This window comes from Lycium barbarum, chromosome 7 (assembly GCF_019175385.1).
Source record: "Lycium barbarum isolate Lr01 chromosome 7, ASM1917538v2, whole genome shotgun sequence".
Lineage (NCBI taxonomy): Eukaryota > Viridiplantae > Streptophyta > Magnoliopsida > Solanales > Solanaceae > Lycium > Lycium barbarum.
The window spans coordinates 15,076,380-15,099,705 of NC_083343.1; the positions used below are offsets into that span (position 1 = coordinate 15,076,380).

At 33.9% G+C, this 23,326-nt stretch overlaps 2 protein-coding genes across 4 annotated transcripts; both read right to left on the bottom strand.

The window, feature by feature from the left end:
• Positions 1 to 8,662: 8,662 nt before the first annotated feature.
• Positions 8,663 to 12,612, bottom strand: LOC132603194 (uncharacterized). Its single transcript, XM_060316133.1, has 3 exons — positions 12,355 to 12,612; positions 9,790 to 9,990; positions 8,663 to 9,010 (listed from the first exon to the last, which is right to left on the bottom strand). Exons 1-3 carry the CDS (start codon positions 12,463 to 12,465, stop codon positions 8,975 to 8,977), a joined length of 348 nt encoding a protein of 115 aa, XP_060172116.1. The 5' UTR covers positions 12,466 to 12,612; the 3' UTR covers positions 8,663 to 8,974.
• Positions 12,613 to 13,867: 1,255 nt separating this feature from the next.
• Positions 13,868 to 21,401, bottom strand: LOC132603195 (pentatricopeptide repeat-containing protein At3g14730-like). Of its 3 annotated transcripts, XM_060316135.1 has the most exons (4): positions 18,018 to 21,401; positions 16,271 to 16,396; positions 14,580 to 14,807; positions 13,868 to 14,441 (listed from the first exon to the last, which is right to left on the bottom strand). In XM_060316135.1, the coding sequence occupies exon 1, from the start codon at positions 20,247 to 20,249 to the stop codon at positions 18,336 to 18,338; it is 1,914 nt and encodes a 637-aa protein (XP_060172118.1). In that variant the 5' UTR covers positions 20,250 to 21,401; the 3' UTR covers positions 13,868 to 14,441; positions 14,580 to 14,807; positions 16,271 to 16,396; positions 18,018 to 18,335. The 3 variants fall into 3 exon arrangements, with proteins under 3 accessions (XP_060172118.1, XP_060172119.1, XP_060172117.1); XM_060316136.1 differs by having other exon boundaries at positions 13,868 to 14,737; XM_060316134.1 differs by having other exon boundaries at positions 13,868 to 14,807.
• Positions 21,402 to 23,326: the final 1,925 nt, after the last annotated feature.

Consider the following 23,326-nt stretch of genomic DNA (forward strand, 5'->3'; position numbering starts at 1 on the left):
ATGTAAATTTCACTTTGATAGCTTGTTTCAAATAATGAGCTACACTGGTATTAATTTTAGAAAAATCTATTTAATTTTACAATACTCAAGTTTTAGCAAATAGAGTTGATTCTATACCCTTCAGTTCTCTCACTTAGTATATATAAATTATATTCTTATTATATATAATTTATGTATATTATACATATCATATATTTGCTGGCTATTATTTTGGTTGGCATCTATAAAATGTAAATATCCTAAAGAAAAAACATTCAATTTTGTTTATATTTATTTATGTAGTTGTTAATTGTTCATTACAAGGTAACACTTGCAGGGCCGGCTCAAGGCCAAAGCCACTAAGGCAATGGCTTTGGGCCCCCATTTTTATTAAGTTTTATAGTTAATTTGTTTGAAAAATTATTGTGAATTATAGTACTTTAATGTAGTTTCTAACTATGTAAATTCTTTTTTAAAAAACTTAAAAATTGTATGCTCCGAATTCACAATAGATAAAAAAAAGTTTGACTTCCGAAATCCGAATTGTGTTACATAAGTTAAGACAGAGGGAGTACACAATTTTTATTAAAAAAAAAAAAGAGAAGAAATTTTTTTAGTCACGTGATTGATTAGCTATATTGTCAGTTGAAAAAAAAAATAGAATAAATTGATTTGGAAAAATTGTTAACAACTTTGCATTGTTCTTGACGATTATAAAATGGTAATTAATGATTTCGCATCTAAAAAAGCTAGATAAGTAGACTTTACATAAAAAAATATATGATGATCTTTTTTTTTTTTTTTTTTTTAAAAAAAAATATATATATATAGGCCCTCTATCTGAAGTTTGGCTTTAGGCCCCAGTCTTGTTGAGATGGCCCTGACACTTGAAGCTTTACACCCACGAAAGAAAATAATATAATTAATATTATGATAGTCAAGAAAATACTTTCTTGAATAAAAAAATTAACTTATAAAACTCGTAATTTGTAATATTTTCAAGTCATTTCTAAACAAGTAAATTTTATTACAATTCAATTCCAAAATCCATATTCAAATTTATATTAAAACTTAAATATCTTAATTCTCACTTTTAAGCTATCGTTCTTTTTAGAACAAAGTATGTAATATGGTCAACAACGAACTAATCCAGGCTATTTAATATGTGTTTTATACCTAAAAAAAAGTTGGTTAAGTGATTTATCGATATTGGTGGTACATTGTCTTCCAATTTGTGCATCTACATTTATATTTCTTCCTATCAACTATGTATTCGTACTCTATAAAATCTAGCATAACAAACACTACTTGTCCAAAAGTTCTACTTCTATTGGCTTGATCATTCTTCTTTCGTTTAAATTAGGAGGGTATATTTTGTAAGTTCTCATAAGTATTTGGTATGAAATTCTGTGAATGCTTTGATCCACAAAAGACAATGACATCATCCATGACAAACTTTGCACACCTAATCAAGCCAATTCTTTAATGTTAGATAAACCTGAGTCAATCCTGAAGCTAAAACTAGAAAGCTATCTTTGACTATTTCTTCTAAAGGAAATGAATGATATTCAATAAATATTTATTACAATTATGGTATTAACTTATTACAACTATGGTATTAACAAGAATAAATAAAAAGAAAAAACCCGCAAGTCTCTTAGTTATGTTGATCAAAATAATTAAATTGAATGACTTGTCATTAGCCCTCGAAATATAAATATTGCACTAGATTGTCCCTCACGTATATTGATGTAATGGATAAACTTATAGGATAGATGTTCGAATAAGTGAAATTAGTTAAAAATCGTTTTTATTTTTTCACTCATTCCATACCAGAAAGTGCAAGAGAGGGGGGATGAATTGTAACATTTTCAATATTTCATTCGAGAGTAGTCGACTGTTGATAAGAACAGTACTGAATTAATAAAGTATGTTGATGTCCTTCAAAGTGAGCCTTCTAATATTCTTTAAAAAGTACATGTTAGGCTCTTTGATAGAGATGGCAACCCAAGAGTATTGATCTTTGAAAAAAAGAATTTGATTGGTCCTATTTCTAAGAATAAGGTTGAGCTTCTATTGATGGCACGGTAGAGATCTTCAAGTCTTGATTTGCAACGATCTTTAATTGCTATTGCCTTCCTGACTTTATTATTTGTATGTTTTTTCTTTATTTCTTTATATCTTTGTTGTTGAAAGACTTCTTGATTTATGTGAAGTTCTTTGATGGCAGATTTTCTTTGTTTTCCGCTTGATTTACTTCAAAAATGAGTAAGTTGATTTTCCATATGTGGTTTCCGCTCTTAATGTTTTGATTTTTCTTTTTTCTCCTTTTTAGCTTTCCATAAAGGTTTTCTTGCATAATTAAATTGATTGTCATTAAAATCTTAACCTCAACATTTTTTTTTTTATGATGACAATTTAAAAGTCACAAATGTAGTCAATTTCCCAAAGTTGTAGTCGACTATCATCAATTTGAATTTTGGATTCTTCCTAATTTAATCAAGTCTCTTTGTCTAAGCAAGAGTCTTGATGATGGCATCCTTCATAACATCAAACTTCACAGTCATGAAGGTAGCAAATTCTTCAAATTTGGTAGAGATAATAATGGAGAATTCCTTAGTGCTATTTTGAATCTTGGGGCTACCTTAGCAGCCTCCTTGATGACCTGGTGCAGTTTAATATGGGTGCGAGTAACATCAACATCAGCCTCTTTTGTGACAACTCGAACCTTCTCCATCTAGAATTGAGTGGCAACCAGGACATCCTTAAAGGAGTCCAGCTTCTCATCTAAGCAGTCAACTTAGCAAAAATTTCGGCAGAGTGATTGATTAGAGCAGGATTGGAAAAGGTAGAGGGCTTAAACTTGGACATGGCAAGGGTCAAAGAATCATTAGACTCATTTTTTAGAACCCAAGAGTCCTCAATATGAGTGTATCTCATTATGAAAAAGGCTCTAAAGTTATAACAATGCTTGACATGCAAAGAAGGATATTCATTGAAACTTATATTATTTGCTTCTATTATGCGAGTTATCAACACGCCTTAAGGAAGATTAGGGGGATCTGAAGCATTTTCCAAGATATAGTTAATGACAAAAACAAAACAAAAAGAAAGCTTGATTTTGCATTTAGTAACCATAAAATAAGTGAAAAGGGTATCACGTTGAGTAAGGGTGGAAAGAGAACCTGCTCTTCATTCCTATAAATTTAGAGGTGGCAAAACCAACTCATTTTTTAGTAATCTGTTTAACTCAACTAAGTTTAAACAAGTACTTGACCGAATAAGTTGCACTTGAAATGATTCATCGATTTATTGGGTCAAAACAGGTCAAAATAATGTGATCCAGCGGAATGAAATGCAATCCAAACATAACCAATTTTAAAAAGAAAAATAAATGAAAAAATGGATCATATCGAATGGACTGAGTTATGATTTATTACCTGAAATTCATGTTAAAGCCACTAATCATGACAACTACAGGATCATAAAACAAGCCATTCGGTGAAAAATGCCGGCATGAATAACTCAGTATTGGTGCAAGTTGATCGGCCCAAGCGGGGTCGACCGGTACTTTTTTCTCATTCTAGTTCTTCTTTAACAACATGGATGCGATAAAAATGGTACAACTGTTTCAGCAATTATATCTAATAATCAACAGATCGCCGAGAAACAAGGAGTTTCTAGTGATGGATATGCTCTGAAAACGATAATCGATCAGAATTTACTGAAATTAAATATCAATCCGAAGAATGATGTAAATTCTCTGAAAAATTCACCCCCAAATGCAATCATGAAAAGAGTAATTTTGCTAATAGGATTCCAAATGGGCATTGTTCTTGCACAGATATGGGATCTAGAAATAATGGAAGTAGTCCTAATTGCGTATCACATTGTTTCATCTCCACCCCATGATGATCATCATCCAGATTTTCTACCTCTTGCACCAATCACTCCGTTGGTTATGATTTTGTCGATTAACTATGCACCAACACCAAGTTATTCGTCCCTCCATTTTTCACTGAATATGTTGTTTTATGATCCTGCAGTTGCCATAATGAGTGGGCTCAACATGACTTTCAGGTAATGGATTATAACTCAATCTGTGCGATGCGATCCAATTTTCATCTATTTTTTTAATTAGATATGTTCAGATTGCATTTTGATCCATCGGGTCATGGTCTTAAGCTCCAAGAACAAAATCTGGATAAATTAACTTCGAATCTTGATCTTCAGCTGTAACTCTAAGAATAGCAGCACTTTGATTCTCGTTGGCATGAAGATCGAGCTCCAATTTTGGATTCTTAGCTCGATTACCCTTTCTAAATTAGGTTTTCATTTATGTCGCTTTCTTTCTCTTTCTAGAAGTAGGTTTCCTTTTCTTTTTATTTATTTGATACTCTCTTTTCATTATATAACCAGTGGGCGGTTTTTTTTTTTTTTTTTTTTTTTTTTTTTTTTGAAAAAGAAATTAGTTGGGTCACACTATTTTGATCTGTTTTGACCCAATAAATTAATGGGTCATTTCAAGTGCAACTTATTCGGTCAAGCACAAGTTGATCATAATCAAATTGTTTAAACTTAGTCGAGTTAAACAGGTTACTAAAAAATGAATTGATTTTGCAGCCTCTAAATTTTAAGGAATGAAGAGATGATGGCAAATGATAACGGTCCTAATCATGATAGAAGATTAGTAGGTAGTTGGGCGTTGTCTTGCTTTTCGGCGGGATTAGGCTTGGTGGTAGCTAGGAGCACCGTGTATGTTGTATGTCAGCCTTATTCATGTCGTTTCTTACTTTTGATATATGTTACCATATGTTGTTTATTGTGTTTCGGTTATCGCACTGTTTCATTGTTGTTACTATTCCTTTTCTAAACTCTCTATTGATTTTCTTATTGGTTGCTATGTTTTCTTCATTGTTGTATTTCTTTTTAATGACTACTTTGATTTGGTGCACTTAAGCCGAAACAACACGAGGTAGGGGTAAAGTCTGTATACGCTCTACCCTTCCTAGAGAGACAAATCTAACATATTGTGTGGGGGTTCCCATAAGCATTGGGCATGAAATTTTGTAAGTTCTTATGAGTATGGATATGAAATTCTATGAACGCTTTGAGCCACAAAAAATAATGACATCATCCATGACAAACTTTGCACACCTAATTATTTAATGTTAGATAAAATTGAGCCAACCCTAAAGCTAAAACTAGAAAAATATCTTTGACTATATTTCTCAAGGAAATGACTGAAATTTCTGAATTATTTATTACAACAATAGTGTTAACAAGAACAAATAAAAGGGAAAAAACTCGCAGGTGATCTTATCCATGTTGATCAAAATAATTAAATTTTATGACTTGACTAGTGTGTGGATTTGATGGAATGTGGGTCTGTCTCACCATCTCTTATATTTGATGTTTTCGTTTTTATTTGAGTAATATTTGAGAAGACACATTTTCAAATAAAAAAACTTATAAGCTGTGAGGCCAAACCTCTAAAATCAGCTTATTTTGAAAAGTGATTTTCAAAAAAGTACTTTTGGCAAGAATCGGTTTGTGTTTGGCCAATTATTTAAAAAACAATTTTGAGCAGCAATTAATGTTTGACCAAGCTTTTAAAAAATACTTCTAAATTTATTTTTCTCAAAAGTGTTGTTCAAAGAAGTGTTTTTGGACAGAAGCAACTTTTTCTACCTTCTACAAAACAGCTTCTACTGCTCCTCAGAAGTACCTATTTTCTCCTAAAAACTTGACGAAACACCTCACTTTTTTAAAGTAAACATTTTTTAAAGAAAAAAACTTTTGGTCTCCCAAAAGCTCGGCCAAACAGGTAATTAAGGTCAAAAGAATAGGCACCATATAGCCGCCGAATCATCCAAAATTGTAGAATCTGCACTCTCTATCACAACACCAACCCCCCTTCCCCCCCCCCCCCCCCCGCCCCCCTCCCCACCACACATTTTTCCTTCCTCTCATCCTTTCTAATCTAACTTCAGTTTATCCTATAACTTCTTTAATACCAAATAAAGTAGCTTAATGATTCACTATTATAAATCAGTTCAGTTTTGAAAAGTTTTAAAATTAAAGTAAGAGGGAGATGAATCTTAACAATGAAATGGATGTTTTCTGTATAACTTTGAGAAATGAAGGAGATTCTTGAAAGTGTTGTGGAAGTGAAGATGAAGATTGTGACAGGGTGGTGGTTACCGAAATGATAGTGTATCACTATGAGAAGTGTTAGATATATATTATATGTGAAATATAAGTATTTGTATACATTGTGTGATATACATTGTTTGATACACATATAACGTGAATCGATATTATATACATTGTGTGGTATACATTATTGAGCTATTAGAGCTAAAAAAGTTCATTGATTTGCAGAATTTTAGGACGTCTTAAAGTTCGAACTTATACAGATGAAATTTCAGGACAATATCCTGGAATTCCAGGAAGAGAATGAGAAGATTAAGTGTTTTTGTGTGGAAAAGTGGTTGTGTAAAATTCTTTCACAAAATAATCCATCTTTTTCCGGTTTATTAGTTTTGTAATGAAAAGTATAGAGTTTTGTTACCTCTCCAACTATCTCTCCATTAGGCAGGATTTTAGTGGGCCAAGCACTTATTTGTTGAGGAGAAACTGATCTAATTCGGAGTTGTTGATGTTTATATCGATCGATCATAGAAGCAAAATTCTTATTCATTCCGATGTTGCTTCCTTCCTATTAATCTGGAAGTTCTTCTCAGATACAAGGAAATGATTCAGTTCCAGAGCTAAAGATCGTAGTTCTCGAACGAGCAATCGAAAAGATTATGGAGCATCTTCGGGATTAGGTATTGTTCCCCCAATGATCGTAGTACCAAGTACTTCCTGGCGAGCTCTAATATGATCAGCCTCTGAGCGAGGATACTCCAACAGAAGAGCCTAACCAGGCCCTTGAGATAACAACCCATACCATAGGGTAGCCCTACCAAAATGAAAGGATTTCATCTCCTAAATTCTTTTTTCTATGAAAAATATACCGGATTCGATTGGTCGATTCGAATTGAAATTGTCAAGTCATCCATAACTATTTAGTCAAAACAAGAATTCATTTTTGCACCCTATTCAACTCTATGAAACATTGATCTGTAAGGGGTTATTAGCTACATATTATTTACTTATTAAAAATGGCTTACTTTCAAGGGAAAAAGTGCAAATATACTCCTCAACTTTGCGATTCAGAGCTAAAAAAGTTCATTGATTTGCAAAATTTTAGGATAACGTCTTAAAGTTTGAACTTATATAGATGAAATTTCAGGACAACATCCCGGAGTTCACGAAAGAGAAGGAGAAGATTAAGTGTTTTTGTGTGGAAAAGTGGTAGTGTACCATTGATCTGTAAGGGGTTATTATCTAAATATTATTTACTTATTAAAAATAGCTTACTTTCAAGGGAAAAAGTGCAAATATACTCTTCAGCTTTATGATTTAGAGCAGATATATCCCTCATTAAAAAGTGATGCATATATATCCATGCCCTTACACCAATGGTGCAAACATACTTTTTTCGCTGACAATTTTTTTTTTTTGAAAATTATTTAGCTTTATTTTTAATGAAAAAAATGTCACGTGACTTTTAAAAAAAAAATCTATCCGTTTTAGTAGACTTATTTTTTAAAAGCCACGTGATAATTTTTTTCTAGGGGGTTGTGTGGTTCGGTTAAAAAGAATATCTTCGTGGCTTTAAAAAAAATAAGTCTACCAATTGTTTTTACCATTTGTGTAATAACAGGGGGACGTATGCATCTATTTTCTAACAAGGGGTATGTCTGCTCTAAATCGCAAAGTTGAAGAGTATATTTGCACATTTTCCCTAATTTCCATTGTTTTTGAAATAGTGATTGAGTTCAGCAACCATAAAAGTTAATATAATTAAAAACCTATATGAACGCAATACAAATTAAATTAACCATCAATTTTGAAACTTAAAAAAAAATGTTTGTGGGGAAGTACAAGCAGTGTCGGTTCTTTGGATTAAAGATAGATGGGAAATGTAATTCAATCTTAGAATATAAATTTTATAAATTCGTAGCAGTTATAGTGAATGTTAAAGTCAACCACTAAAATATAATGGTGAGGAAATTAATACCTTTTCACCTCTAATCCGAGATCTTGGGTTCAAACTCAAAGAATAGAGTCGATGATAAGGAGCGCTTCACCCCAAAGTCAGATACACGAATACATATTAGTTGGGCCATAAATCAAGTACCGAACATCGGCGAGGAAAAAAAATAAATTAAATCCTTAATATACAACAAAAGTTTGACATGATTTATGTTTGATGTTACTTTCTTCCTAGTTTGATTTTAGAAGCTTCTAATATTGCATTTTATGTTTCACTTTCTTTCTTACTAGCACAAAAGGGAACTGTAATTACCTTCATTTGCTTAGCACTATTATCATGTATCTATTTCCTCCCAATCCTGCATTGAATGACCACTCAGAAGAGTAAAGTAATTCTGAAACAATATCACATTGGTATGTTCTTCAAAGTATCCTGCTGGCCATTTGACATTACATTCCATGGAACTTATGTCATTTACAACATGGTTATTGTAGGTTTGAACTTCTTTAACTTGTAAAGTAATCCTCAGGTCAAGGCGACAATACATACAAACTCATAGGTTTGTACTTCTTTGACTAGTATAAAAAGTATAATAGAAATCTATTAAGAATGATTTCATTTTAAAGTAGAAGACAGCAGAAATTAAATTTGGAAAATAGCCCTATGTTGGGCATTTGTTAATTCTGAAATATGCATTACATTTTCTATTTCTTAGCGCTACGAAAAGACCTTGCACAATCAAGTACAAAATATGTTCATTGAACATGTCGGAAGGGTTTTCTTTTTTCCGTGAAACAGTCACAGTTGAGAGCAGATGAAGTCTTGAGCCATTGAACCCAAAGAGTCACCAATAAGTTCCTTCTCCAGAGCAGTTATTTTGAAGGACTGTCAAAAAGTTGAGCCATTGAACCCAAAAAACGGGCGCTGCATGCAAATAAAAGGAATTCTGGTTCAGATATAGCATCGACAAAACCTTTACATTGATGTAAAGACGGTCGTACTAAAAAACATGAATTGACAATGCAAGATTAAAGCACAAGAACCCAGCTAAACTCATCAAGGTTGAGCATAGAGAAATGCAACCAAATAGTAGGTTACAAGTACAATGTCTACTTATTATGTTTGGATTAACATTCTATTAACTTGCTTGGGATTGAGGTATAGTTGTTGTTTGTTCTTGTTGATTAATTCCATTGAAATAGAGTCAATTCCAATAGGATTATAGCATATTTGTATCGATGCATCCCAAGCTGGCCAGTACATAGCAGGATGCAATACATGGTGAACAACCAAATTCCAATCGAAAGAATATCTTAGGGATATGCCGTTTGGGGATAATCAATGCAAGGACAAAACTATGCAACCTCAGTTAAAATTAATGTGAAAGTTGTTTTCAAGATGTACACTTTTAAGTAGTTCTTCTCCAGAAATTTGATCTAATGAACAAACTTTACAGATAATTCAATTTAAATGCAGAGTGATCCGTACTATTAAACAACCTACAATATGCTCAATATATTACACCAACTTTAAAAAACAGGGTCTCAACTTCGCTAGGGCTGATTGAACTGGCTCCAATTGAATTCAGGCATCTAAAAGGAAAGCAGTAGATGATTCCTTTAGTTGCTCAAGACAAAAGGAAGCGCCTTGCACAAAACCTAATTAAGAAAATCATTTCCTTCTTTGTTCTTGTAAAGACTTACCGGAGAATCATAAAACTTTATGTAGAATCTGCCGCTGTCTATTGACAGCTTTGTTTGAAGAATCTCTGCAATGGTTGAACAGAGTTTGCCATTCACACTAGGTCCAAGACCCCCAATGGAGATTAATTCTCCGTAGGCAGCAGGAGCTTCGGTACCAGCAAATGCAATAGGAACTCCTCCATTCAACAAGATCATCACATACTGAAAAAAAAACAAGTAGATTTAGGTTAAGCTGTTAACATATTTTCGCAACAGTACAGTCACTCTACAATAGAGTGAAACTATAAGAGATAATCAGATTACTGCTAGTTGCACCTGTATTTAAAAATCCATGTTAGGCATTTCCATCTTCAGGAAACATTTGATATCAAAAACTCTTTTGATAGAGAGAGGCTTACTACACCACTTCATTCTAAACAAACTAAACATTGCACAATATAATTCCTCCCTAAACCAACTCCATCTTCATATATTGAAACTCTGGTCCATACAATCAGAATATCAAAAAATAGCCCCTGTCATTTAAGTCACCCACAATTGCTGGAAGCTAGTAATCTACTTGCGGGAAAAAAGGGTATTAAACTTACTTCTACTACTGCTTTGGAACGAAGAAATGCTTAGAGTGCACTTATATTTCCCTTATACTAGCAAAAAAGAAATAGAGTAGAAGGGCCAAGACTTAAATGAAATCAGTGAACCCCCAAAGTTTTCCATGCCACAAGAATTGGCATCAAAATATTTATTGGATTTGCATTTCCAATCTACCAAAAAAAAACGTAATAGCAAACCAAAGAAGAATTCCTTTCAGTTGTGACCCCAAACTAACTAACAATTATCTGTAAGCTATAAGCAATGGTTAAGGTGGATGTGCTTGGTCTCAGGTTCAAATCCTATCAAATTATGGGATCGTGTCTAATTTAAGTGTCGATATTCCCCCTACTACAGTGTGCTAGAAGATACTGATTTCTTCCTGTTGGTGATGTAAATAGTTATTGTGCTAATATAGTCTCAACCCAACTGAAAAACCACCTTGGTCACTCATAGCTAACCTGCTTATTCATGTTTTTGAGTAAAAAAGCGCAAATTTGTCTTTCTACTCATCCCACTTTCCATATCTCCTCCATTATAACTATCTTCTTCTTAAAGTAAATATTTCCTACAAAAGTTTCAGTTTATATCTAACAAGAAACTTAAAATTTCTGTTAAGAAAAGTATGAATATGCATAGAACTTTCTAGTTGTAAATATATTCCTATCACTCGTAAAAAGAAGGGAAAGAAAGAAAAGAAATATAGGTAAAACAAAGAAAGATGTCAACTACATTCTCAACCAATGTTTTGAAGGAGAAGCCAAGGAACGGATGAAACACAGAGAATAGATAAGCCCAGGTGAAAGTTCTTTTTTTTCCTCCCTCTTTTTATTTTTTATTTTTTAAGGAATGATAAACACAGGTAAAAATACTTTTCTTTTACCCCATCTCTAAACATGTTCCCACTTAACCTCGACATGACCACTAAGGGATATGGTGAGATGGATGGAATTCCTTCACCTTTAATTGAGGTCACATAGGGAGCGCTTCCCTCTTTACTGGGCCCTATGCGGCTTGACAATGGAGAAAAGAACGTAAGAAGAGCTTCCCCTTTAATGGGTCCTATGCGACACTAATCTGAATTAGTCGAGCAGCGGATTCCAAATAGCATATGGTTATACCGACAAAAGAAAAAGCTCCACATGACTCAAAGCCTATGTTAACCTCCACATGACTCAAATTATCGACCTACTATTTAACCAATATCTATCACGCTTGATAGGCGTTTGGACATGAATTGAGCGATATTTAAAAGAAATATTTGAAGTTGAAAAATAAAACTTATTTGAAAGTTGAAGTTGTATTTGAACATGTATTTTACTTGAAAAATGCTAGAAGTTTTGTGAATGAGAAAAAAAATTCACTTAAGAAACTGGTCAAGACTAAGACTTATCTTCAAAAACTAAGCAGAAAATCATTCTAATGTATAAACAAACAATATTTTGGAACTATTTAGAACAAAAAGAGAGAGAGACAAAAGAACTCATGTCCAAACGAGGACTCGAATTTCCAACCTACAATTAAAATTGAAGATGACTTATAGTTACCACTAAACACAATGCCAGTCTCTTTAGTTGATAAAACTTTTCTTAGGGGAATTTCATCAAGCAGGTATCAGTCAATGTGTAACAACAACAACATAGCCAGTGTAATCCCATAAGTAGGGTCTGGAGACGGTAGTGTGTATGCAACTCTTACACTTACCTCGTGAGATAGAGAGGCTGTTTCCGATAGACCAAAAAATATTTCAAAGCTGTTCGAGAAAAGAAATAATGAAGAAGGCCACGGCAAAATACTAAAGAAACACTAACGACAACAAAATAATACTAGAATTTAAGTACAAGAAATAATAGATAATAACATAAATAGAACAACAAGAAACTACAAAAGTAATACTACGGCTACTAGTATGAGGGGAATATCAGTCATTAATGTGAAATATAAAAAGATAAAACCCAAATGGACAAAAAACTTAACTGACTCGGGTTTGCCAATAATTTTAGCAACAGCTTTAGTAGCATCTTTAAGAATATCAGAAGCAACTACTGCATCCACTGGCACATTTGTGAACAGATTTAGAGTTGGCATTTTTTATTTAGCACTTTTTCTTTGAACTTTTTGTCTTCTTGATTGTTCTGAAAGGGCAAAATAATTTACACCTCTGGTGGGGGTGGGTGAGGGAATGGGTGGTTTACAGTTAAGAATCTGTTGATAGATATTGTTGAAGGTGGAAAAAGTAATTTCCCTCTTGTTTTTATATTTTAGCCCATTCGAATTCCTCTTTTTTTTTTTTTTTTTTTTTTTTTTTTTTTTTTTTTTTTTTTTATGGAGTTGAGTTCACAAATAACCTCCATAATGGTGGTTTTGATTTATAGGCCCCCCTCAAGAAATGTTTTAGAAAAAAACCTGCACGTCAGATAAATTCGCTAGGTAAAGCTTTTGTTGTATGTCATTTATAAGTTGTAGACATAAATTAATTTTGTCTGTAAGGCAGAAGTTTAACACATTTTATTTTGACCACATATTCTACCTTATAAACAAAAATTAAACCTTATGTCGAACGGGTAAAAGAGGCAAAACTTTTGTTACCCATCAAACATACGCTCTAACTTTTGCTTATAAAACAGAAGTTCAGGATATTTAAAGACAGTAAACCTACTTAAAAGGCAAAAGCTAGAACTTATGCACGATGAACAACAAAAGATCTTCATAGCGATTTTTTTCAAAATATAGTCAGTTTTAAAAGATTTGTTAAGCAGGGATAAACATTCAAGATTGGATACTTTTAAGGACACCACGCGTCATTTCCTTGTTTTTTTTATCCTTGAAAAATTTTCTGACCTTTTTTTCAAATTTTATGCCGTTCTCGAAAAAAGGTAGCAATATATTTCCTTACAATTTGCAAGCTTTTATGCTGTGAGGACACTCGAATATTTCTGGCAGAACTTTGCTTTAGACTTATTTTCAAGCAAAACTATGTGTTTTTTTTTAATTTGATTTTGGAATAACTTAATGTTGTAGTGTTAAAAGATTATTCCTCAAAAAAAATTTAACGGGAAAAAGCATCTATTTTCGAACTACAGAGACAATAAGACTGTTTTTCTAGAAAACAAAACAACTGTTTTTCAACGCACAATATTTTCTTTCAACAGCATCCTCTACAACAATAGCATGTTTAAAATTTTTGAAGAACATTTACTCTAGAAAAATGTCTTCTTTATTGAAAGTAGGGAAAACAAATTACATAAGTAACATTTTATATTGATCGTGTCCTCTCCCCCCTCCAATAAACCTCATCTTCACCTACACCCCTACCCCTACCCCCACGCCCACCTCCCATAGTATTTGTCTAGATTATATACCAATGATTTTAGGATAATATTTTTAACGTACCGAATACATTTTCCTCGGTAATGGACACACCAAGTTTAAAAAGGAGAAAGTTGCAATAGCTATATAGAGAACAGGAAGGTAACAGTAACTCAATAAGTTTAATTTTAAAACAAATGCTTATCATCAAGAAGAATAGTCTCTGTAACAATATTTCTCCTTTTTTTCTTCTCCAAGTACAACAGCACATTGCATGCTAACACTGCCTTGATCTTATTAGATTAGTGATTCTTGCTTTCAGGACACCTATAGGCTGCAAATGATCTTTATACCAACAAAATAATGAGAAGGAAGGCCAAAATCAGCCTTTGGCTTGGAATAGACGAACATTATTTCTGATCAACTTTCGGATGCGAGAACTTTTTTTTTTTTTTTTGGATAGCCATGGTGTCCGAGCTAACTTGCACGCGGCTGGACTAATTCCACGGATACTTACCACCTCCCACCAGCAACAAGTACCAAGTAACTCTGCCCACCAAGGCTAGGACAGATGGGAAGGAATCACCTAGTATTTTTTGTCTCTGCTGGGATTCGAACTTGAGACTTTCGGATACGAGAATTTATCTTGTACACAGCAAAAGAGGTCCGGCATTTCCACAAATTTTTCCCACTCATTGTAGAACCTTTGCAACAGGTGCTCCATCAAGAACTCTATAATCTGCACCTATATTTATCTGAAAAGAACAACACCGTCCTATATGAGATACTGAAACATTTTTCATGGACGCGCCTGGTTTTGATGCATTGCACAGGTAGATGATTATAACAATGTGAGAAGGGTCCCTCATGGAGATCTTTAAATTACATCATACCGTCACGACTGATGCAGGATATACATTCCCATCTTCAGCAAAGTGCGGAATTTTCTGGATCTGGCCCATTCCTATGATGGCAACTTCAGGTGAATATATAAGCGCGGAACCAAGCTTTCCACCAATTCCTCCAATATTGCTTAAGAGTAATAGTTCCCCTGATATATCATCAGGACTAAGCTTATTTATCTTAGCGAATTGCAGTAGCAGTGACAGTTCTTTTGTTATCTACAGCAGAAAGCATACATCAAGTTGACACCTCCACTCGAAAATACAGACATGTATTTAGTAGTATATAGATATATACACATAAAAGATAAAGAGGAATTGATCCTGGACTATGAAAATAGTATCAGGGGAAGGGGAGGTGGAGAGGGTCACGTTCGAGATTACATCATTAAAAGTTTTCCCAGCCTCCTTTCACGCTATAGCAAGACAAATCAGACACGGAAAATGGATACAGGTTACTTGTATTGAATAGAACGAGCATGATACTATGAGAAATAGTGTCAGCAAGGGAAAGAAAAAGGGAGGAGAAAAGGGAAAAGTCCAAGTGCTGGGCTACATCAGTCAAAATAATTCCTCGCCTTACTTTCACAGTATGGCAAGAATCAGACGCAGAAAATATATACAGATTGCTAGTGTGGAAGAAAACGAGCAAGATACTGCACCCTATGTATTTAATAATCAATGTACTTCTTTTGTGCACAGATTTGTGTATCCTCTCCTCTTTTCCATTTTTCAAAGATTGGAGCATATATAAATAGGGAAATGAAGCTCTTTCATCACTTGGTCAAACTAGTGATGGCAGATTCATCTTCTAGCTTTGTATTCCAAGACCATAGAAAAAGAGAAGGACTTCCCCTGTCATTTTCATTTCGATACAAAATGATCTTTATCAATTAGAAACTGCTACAATTTGAGCTGAACAAAACCTCTACCAGGACCAAATGCCCACATTTTAGACCCTCCCTCCTATCATAACTTTATTCTCTCTCTTTACTTCGCACCAGACTGTTCTTCCACCTCAAAGGAATTGTACATTTAACAACTTGCTTAAAATGAGGGAGTTGCAATTTTTAACATGTAAAAACAAATCGATTCAAGGATAATACAAACAAGTATAAATAAACTAAGCTGGTGGAATAGTCGAGGTGTGCTCAAGCTGGCTAAGCTTTGCAGGTAGAGTTACCCGGTACCTGTGGTGGTTGGAGCCTGGAGATAGCAGGTACTGGTGAAATAGTCTAGATATGCGCAAATTGGTCCCGGCACGAACCTCATAACAAGTACTCCGTATATAAATAAACTAGCCAAGCTCTGGTTTCTTCATGTGAACAACATGATTGCTCAATTTTTCCTACAAGCATAGTTCCAAACACACCAGACAAAAGCTAGTTTTCTATATGGCCTGATCTTTTGAAAAGTGAGTCTATTTTTCGTGTCCTTTTCTCATAAATTTGAGGGTATCTTTGAACGGGATGAAAATTGCTTTTTTCCTCTTTGAGAGTAGAATAAACGGAATTTGATCGTGAATTTCCCACTTCAAGATGTCATATTGTATCTCCAACTACTTGCTGATGTCATCATTAAAGTGCAGTCAAGCAAATAAATCCTCAAGACAAAGATTAAATACCAGAAGAATTTCAATGTGGTCAATACACGCCCAATATACTACAAATATGGTGTTGTACCTTGACGATGTTAGCAGGAACATGAAGAATTTGACAAATTTTTCCTTTGCAACGACTTGTTACTTCAATCGTTGCCTTGTCACTCTAAACTTCACAAAGAGGTTGGAATTCTTCTACCTGGTCTCCCTGCCCAAAAAATAAAGTATCAGAATGAATTTTATAAAATGCTGCATAGACTATATGGCATTACAAGTACATTAGCTTCTAACAAGAGAAGATTATGAGGACCAACTGGGTAATGGCCAAAATCATGAGGAGCAAAACATCAATTGCAGATTGCTGTACACGTATGGGCATAGAGATACATGTAAATTCTACTTCAAAGTATAATTGTCTAGAAGTTCCACCATGCCAGGGAAAAAAGCTAATGCACCTCACATCAAGTTAAAATTTTAAAACAAGTCCCAGTTGGGCATCTAACATAGGCACATAGCTGAAAATTTATTTACTAAAGGAGAAAGTATGGCAGGAAATACCCTATATATTTACAGGAAACATCCACTAACCTCCTGAACAAACCATTTGAGAAGTTCACATTCAGCAATACCTTCAACAGCCTGGTGCACTAAACTCCCGCTATATGCGGTGTTCGGGGAAGGGCCAGACCACAAGGGTTTATTGTACGTAGCCTTACCCTGCATTTCTGCAAGAGGCTGCTTCCACGGCTTGAACCCGTGACGTCCTGGTCATATGGCAGCAACTTTACCAGTTACACCAAGGCTTCCCTTCCCAGCAATACCTTCAACAGTTGGCTAGAAAGAGACAACGCTTGTTTTGATGGGCAAAAAGACCATATTTCTAGAGTTAAAAACAAGTGTTTACATAATTTGTTTTGTTGGTGTAAAAGTAGTTTCATTGATGATATAGATCAATATATGGACTTTCAGGAGTTGGTAGGGAGATGTTGTAATTGACTGTGTGAATATTCCCAGCAGTCTTTTGTAACTCTTGGTACCTTCTTGGTAAGTAGTCAATAAACCTTTACCTTATAAAAAAAAACAGTTTGCGCCACAGGTCATTGTCATGTATGTATTTGAAGATGAAGGTAGTTACTGAAGTTGAACAGTAGAATTTCGGGTTCCCACTATTTTAACTTTGGCTAAGAGATTATTTTACAGGTTTAAGCAAAAGATCCAAAATTTAATCCTAAAGGAGAGACATATCAACTGCTTGATAGAATCGACCTATTGTAGCTTCACAGTCAGTGTCAAGGTAAGGTTAATAACAAAACAGAGTTGGTAGGACGAAGAGAAACAAATGATTTCCATAGCTAATATTTAGTATTTGAAAATCTGGAAAAGAAAACAAGCTATAGCCGACCAGAATGCTGTCAATTTTCACAGAACCTGTACTTCAGCATTTTTCCTTCACCATTTTCAATTTTATTTAAGCCAGAATCCCCAAGGGCCAGTGACGTACGGTTCGACACTCCATGAATTATGGGCCCTCCCTACTATCCTTCTCAACTTAAATACCCGGCTTTTGCCGGCAATAGAAATTAATGGCATTTACCTGGGATACTTCAGCATCTCCTTCACCATTTTCAAGTCTTATTCTTACAAAGAAGTGGATGACCAGAATTCATATATAAATGAGGTACATAGCAAAAACTTATACTTCAAAAGGAATGAAGAAACATATTGATTATGATCAAGAGCAACAACATTCAGTGTGCACATTTTTTAAATACCAAATAAGCCTACAAAAAACCTGCAATGGAAATGCCAATATGATAGAGAACACTTACGTTCCATGACCATCTCCATCAAAAAGAGAAGCATAGTCCTTAGTTGCATTAAATACCCCCCTGGTTAGAGCAGATGCTGCAAAATGGCGGGCACCAACAAGCTTCCAGTTGCAAGATCCAGATGGAAATCTAGAGTGCACATGGGACTCGTATATCGAAAAAAATGAAAATACGGTAACTTTTGCTCCAAAATTGAAAAGCACACTTTTCATTTTTCAATGGAAAGTCTATCTGCAAGTTTTCAAAGCATCAGCATGTACATTTCAACCTGTCCTTCAGGAATATTCATCCAGGACGACGGAGAATAAGTCTGAAATATCATGGACTGCTTTCCAAGGCATCAGATTCAGGTGTATAACCATGCTCACGCAATCGAGCAGTTAAAGAATTCAATCCAGCATAAATAAGGTTTCCTTCAGGATGTGACTTATCAGCAGTAATAAAGACATGGACACCATTGCGAAGTTCAATCCAACTGCAACCAGGTGTCTTCCTTACATTTTGTAGCTTCATTGCATCTCGTACCTCTAAAACCTCTTCATAGCGACCAGTCTGTCCATAAACATTTGATAATATGACATAACTTCCACAATGCTCTGGTTCAAGATCAAGTACCTGATTTGCAGCAACCTCAGCTAGATCAGAATTACCATGGAGACGACAGGCAGCCAAGAATGCCCTCCATACTACAGAATTGGCCTTAATAGGCATTGTTAATAACAACTCATAAGCAGCTTCAAGCTGCCCAGCACGACCTAGCATGTCAATCACAGAGGTGTAATGTTCAATAGAAGGCACAACGCCGTACTTCGGCTGCATTTGTGCAAGAAATTCTCTCCCCTGTTTTACAAGGCCTGAATGGCTGCAAGCCGACAAAACCCCAACAAACGTGACATCGTCAGGCCTCAATTCTGCCTTACACATATCACAAAACAATTCTAACGCCTTGACGCCGAATCCATGCATGCCATACCCCTTAATCATAATGTTCCACGACGCTACATCTTTGAAATTCATCGTATCAAAGATCAGCTGAGCTTCACGCATGCTTCCACATTTGGCATACATGTCCAAAATTGCATTGTCAATGTAAGTATCATTGTATTCTTTGTCAGCAGCATCTTTCCTCAGACCGTTAACTATCATGTATGCATGCATCTCCCTACCATGCCTCAATGCAGCTAAATGAGCACAAGCCGGAAGTGTAGTGGTGACAGACACCAAATCAGGACGAACTCCAGCGGACAACATCCTTTTGAAAACCCTCAGTGTTCCCTCGTGATCACCACATTGTTCATGCACACAAATTATCGAGTTCCATGAAAATATATCCTTATCATACATCATCTCAAAAACCTCGAAAGCATCAGCAACACAACTACATTTACCATACATGTCTATTAATGCATTTGAAATAGCAACCCCCAAATCAAATCCCATTTTTATCACAAACCCATGTATCACCTTTCCATTATAAAATTCCCCATAATTTGCCAGAGCTGAAAGTACGCCCGTTATGCTAAACTTGTTCGGAACAACCCCATCCTCAATCATCCACCTAAAAACCATCAAAGCACTACCAAACTCACCTGTTTGTGCATAGCCATTTATCATGGCATTCCAGAGCACAACATCTTCCCTCTCCGGTAAATCCTCAAACACATCTAACGCAAAATCCACCAACCCATACATCAAATAACTATGCAACAACGCACTACCGATGAACAAATCATCCTCTAGCCCGAGTTTAAAAACCAACGCGTGAATCTTTTTCACATCTACTTCATTTATACAAGCCTTAAGCACACAAGGGAAAGTGAATTTATCAGGCATGACACCAACAACCCTCATTTGGAAATAGAATTCAAAAACTCTTTTAGGCAAGTCATTGGCAATTAACCCTGCTATTATAGCATTATAAGCAAACACATTATGATCAAGTGGTGAAGTAAAGAATACCGATAACGCATTGGATATCGAGTTGCATTTCGAGTACATGTTAATAAGGCTAGTTGTAGGCATTGGAGATAAATTCAAATGGCCACATCTAAGCATATGGCAATGGATTTGTTTCCCTCCTATGATGTTTTTTTCATTAGCACTTGATTGAAGTGATACAATTAAAGTCTTGATATCAAAAGACTTGTAAGCAATGGATGAAAAACTGATTGAATATTGGCATTGTGCTTTAAATATTGACAAAGACTTCATAAGGAAGATTCTTTGGCTCATTTAGGAGTGAAAGAGAATAGAGATAATGGTCAAAAACACACCTGAACTGTCAGTTTTTTGCAAGTTTCCTACCTGAACTTTATTTCCTACCTGAACTATCACCAGATATTTATTAAAAAACACCTATAAAAGAAAATTATGCAAACATGGGTATTAGAATTTATTAATTTTCTTTATACCCTTTTTTTTTTTAATCTCAGCCTATTTTTCTGTATGTAATTTGTGAAAAAGTAACAATCTTTACCATGAATGAAGCTGAAACTCCTGATACATTCTGAGAAATAGAGAAAACCCAAGAACAATGATATTTTAATTAGTCAAGAGACTGAGAAAAAAGGGTAGATATGGTAAATGGGTGAAGGAAACAAAAAAGAAAAATAAGAATCAAAATGGGTATTAGAATTAATTAGGTATTTTTCTTTATACCCTTTTTGTATCTCAACCTATTTTCTATACTTGTGTATGTAATTAGTGAAAAAGAAACATTATTTTTAGAGGAATGAAGTTGAAACTCATGATATAATTTGAGGAAATTCAAGAACTTTGATGTTTTAATTAGTGAAGAAAGTGTAGAGATATTAAATGGGTGAAAGGAAAAAAGAGAAAACAAGAATTAAAATGGGTGTTGAATATTACTTGCCATTGAATGAAGAGGATGAATGAATTATATCATAAAATTCACTAACTTTGTTGTTGGTTTGAATTTCCCAGGGAAGTTAGAAGGAGGGTCATAAATCTAGCAAGGCTTGAATGGGAGGTTTTAGGAGGGTTTAGATGAGAAATTTCACTTTGTGTGAGTTATGCCAGCTAATACTTGAGTGAGGGACGTCCATGTATCAAAATCTTTACTCCTTGGATTTTTTATTTTTTTTAGGGATATTTATTATTTATAATTTTTTTATATATTTATTAAATATTTTAAATTATTAATTATGATAGCTTATAGTAATTTTTACTTCAGAATGTCAAAATTAAAAAGTTTGGTATTTTCACAGAATGTTACTGTAACTGTACTTGGCACTCGTGGAACTGCACGAAGTCCAGTTTAGGACATTTTAGTACAAGTAGCGTTTGCCGGCTCAATGCTAACACCAAAAATTACATTTTCAACTTTTTTTTTTACCCATTTCTTACTATTTGTTTAATTTTGTACCTCATAAATATTGAGAAGGGGTTTTGATGAGAATCACTTCAAATACTTAAATAAGAAATAATTTGAAGACTTTTTGTGCAAATTCAGAATTATACTCCCTCCATCTCAAATTATTTATCGTGGTTATTAAAATTAGTTATAGTTTTAGAAGTTCAAGGCAATTAATTAATTTTTCTATTTTATTTTCAGTAGAATTTTGTCATTAATGGAAGATGACACGTAAAAAGAATAAACATTTAATAGAGAGATTATAACATAGATATAAATAAGGGTAAAAGTAGTTAAATATCACTCCTAATTAATATTTCTCAAGGGGTTTGTAATAAATAAAAAAATGACAGATAATTTGAGAAAGAGGGAGTATCTTTAAAAGAGTTTCAAGGTCGATTCTGATTAGGGATTAAGCCAAAAAAAAGTTACTATGACTAATTTAACGTTTAGAGGTAATAGTCAAAATTTTAAAAATATTGGTTCAAAAGCAATTAAAGATTACCCCTGAAGTCAAATTAAAGCTCAACTTCAAATATAAAAAGTGCTTTCCTAAACCTTCTTTTCAGTGTCAAACGCCTAAACTATTGTATCAAAATAAAATGATATGTACATGTCAAATTAGGAGAACTAATCATTAGTTGAAGGAATAAAATATCGAGTATATGCTTTGTGTACAAGTCCTCTTTTTGTGCGATGAAAAATTACAATAGCAAGCTTCTCACTGCCAGAAAGCCTTAAAACAATGACCGTCATCAACTCTAACTCTCGAAGTTCATATTGATCAATAATCGCATCTATTACTTCACAAAAAAAACTCACTTTAACTCCAAAACAATACTGCATTTTACTTCTTTTTGGGTTATATGTTGGAGAATGAAATGAAAAGCTTCTTGACTATCTAAATGCAAAAGGCATATGAAAGTGCTACTTAAGGAATCAAACGGAAGAAAAATATTTCAAGGGTTTATCTAACAGCCACGTAAATTATAAAGATTTTCTCATGTTCACCAAATATTTTGAGCTAATTGAAGGAGGGGGGTTGGATTGTCTGTGTGTGTGTGTGTGTGGGGGGGGGGGGGGGGGGGGGACTGAGCTTATGAAAGAAAAGATCTAAGTAAGAAGCTTTTTATCCCTCCGTAGACCTACTAATTTTAGTGTACATGTATTGCATGTGCAAACTAAGTTAATAAGAATTTATATTAAAAAAAGATAATCATGAAAAATAGCTTAAAATAGATGTTAACATTCATTTGAATGACAAAAATAAATATTATTACATAGACACAATAATTGAATTCAAGGTACTATATATATTTTTCTAATTTTAACTATGTAAGTTATACTATATCATATGTAATTATAAATATATTGAAGTATGGTATATTAATAATACGTTATCTTGCATCTCACGTAATATCTCTTCTAGCCTTTTGGCCAAGCTTCTAAAAACAGTTTATTTTAAAAAGTATTTTTTTCAAAAATACATTTCAAAAAAATACTTTTGGCTAAAAGCAGTTTGTGTTTGGCTAATTAATTTAAAAAGTATTTTTGAGCAGCAATTAGTATTTGACCAAGCTTTTAAAAATGGGCATTTTACATAAATAGCAAACATTTGGGGTTTAATCAAACTGCATAGCTAATGTTTCAATATTTACGTTCTGTAGCAAATCAGTCTAGCTTCCACATGTGTATTCATTTTTTTTTTTTAGCTGTATTCATGAACACAACAATTTTTTTTCACTGTATTCATGAAATAACTATCTGTATTCATAAATTGGCTTGTTGTATTCATGAATACAACGAGTAAAAACTGAATACATATACACCAATAATTACATAAATACATCATATTTCGGGTATGTATACAACAAATACAGGCGAAAAATACAGTATAAAACATTCATACACCAAAATATTAACAAAGATGCCATAT

What these genes read in the sequence shown, in the direction of transcription:
- LOC132603194 (XM_060316133.1), bottom strand. Translation starts at nt 12,465, where the DNA reads ATGCCAACTCTAAATCTGTTCACAAATGTGCCAGTGGATGCAGTAGTT. An exon ending in TTATTGGCAAACCCGAGTCA is followed by an intron (nt 9,991 to 12,354) that starts GTTAAGTTTTTT and finishes TTTTTTTTTCAG; the next exon opens with TATGTGATGATCTTGTTGAA. An exon ending in TAAAGTTTTATGATTCTCCG is followed by an intron (nt 9,011 to 9,789) that starts GTAAGTCTTTAC and finishes ATTTGCATGCAG; the next exon opens with CGCCCGTTTTTTGGGTTCAA.
- LOC132603195 (XM_060316136.1), bottom strand. Translation starts at nt 20,249, where the DNA reads ATGAGCCAAAGAATCTTCCTTATGAAGTCTTTGTCAATATTTAAAGCA.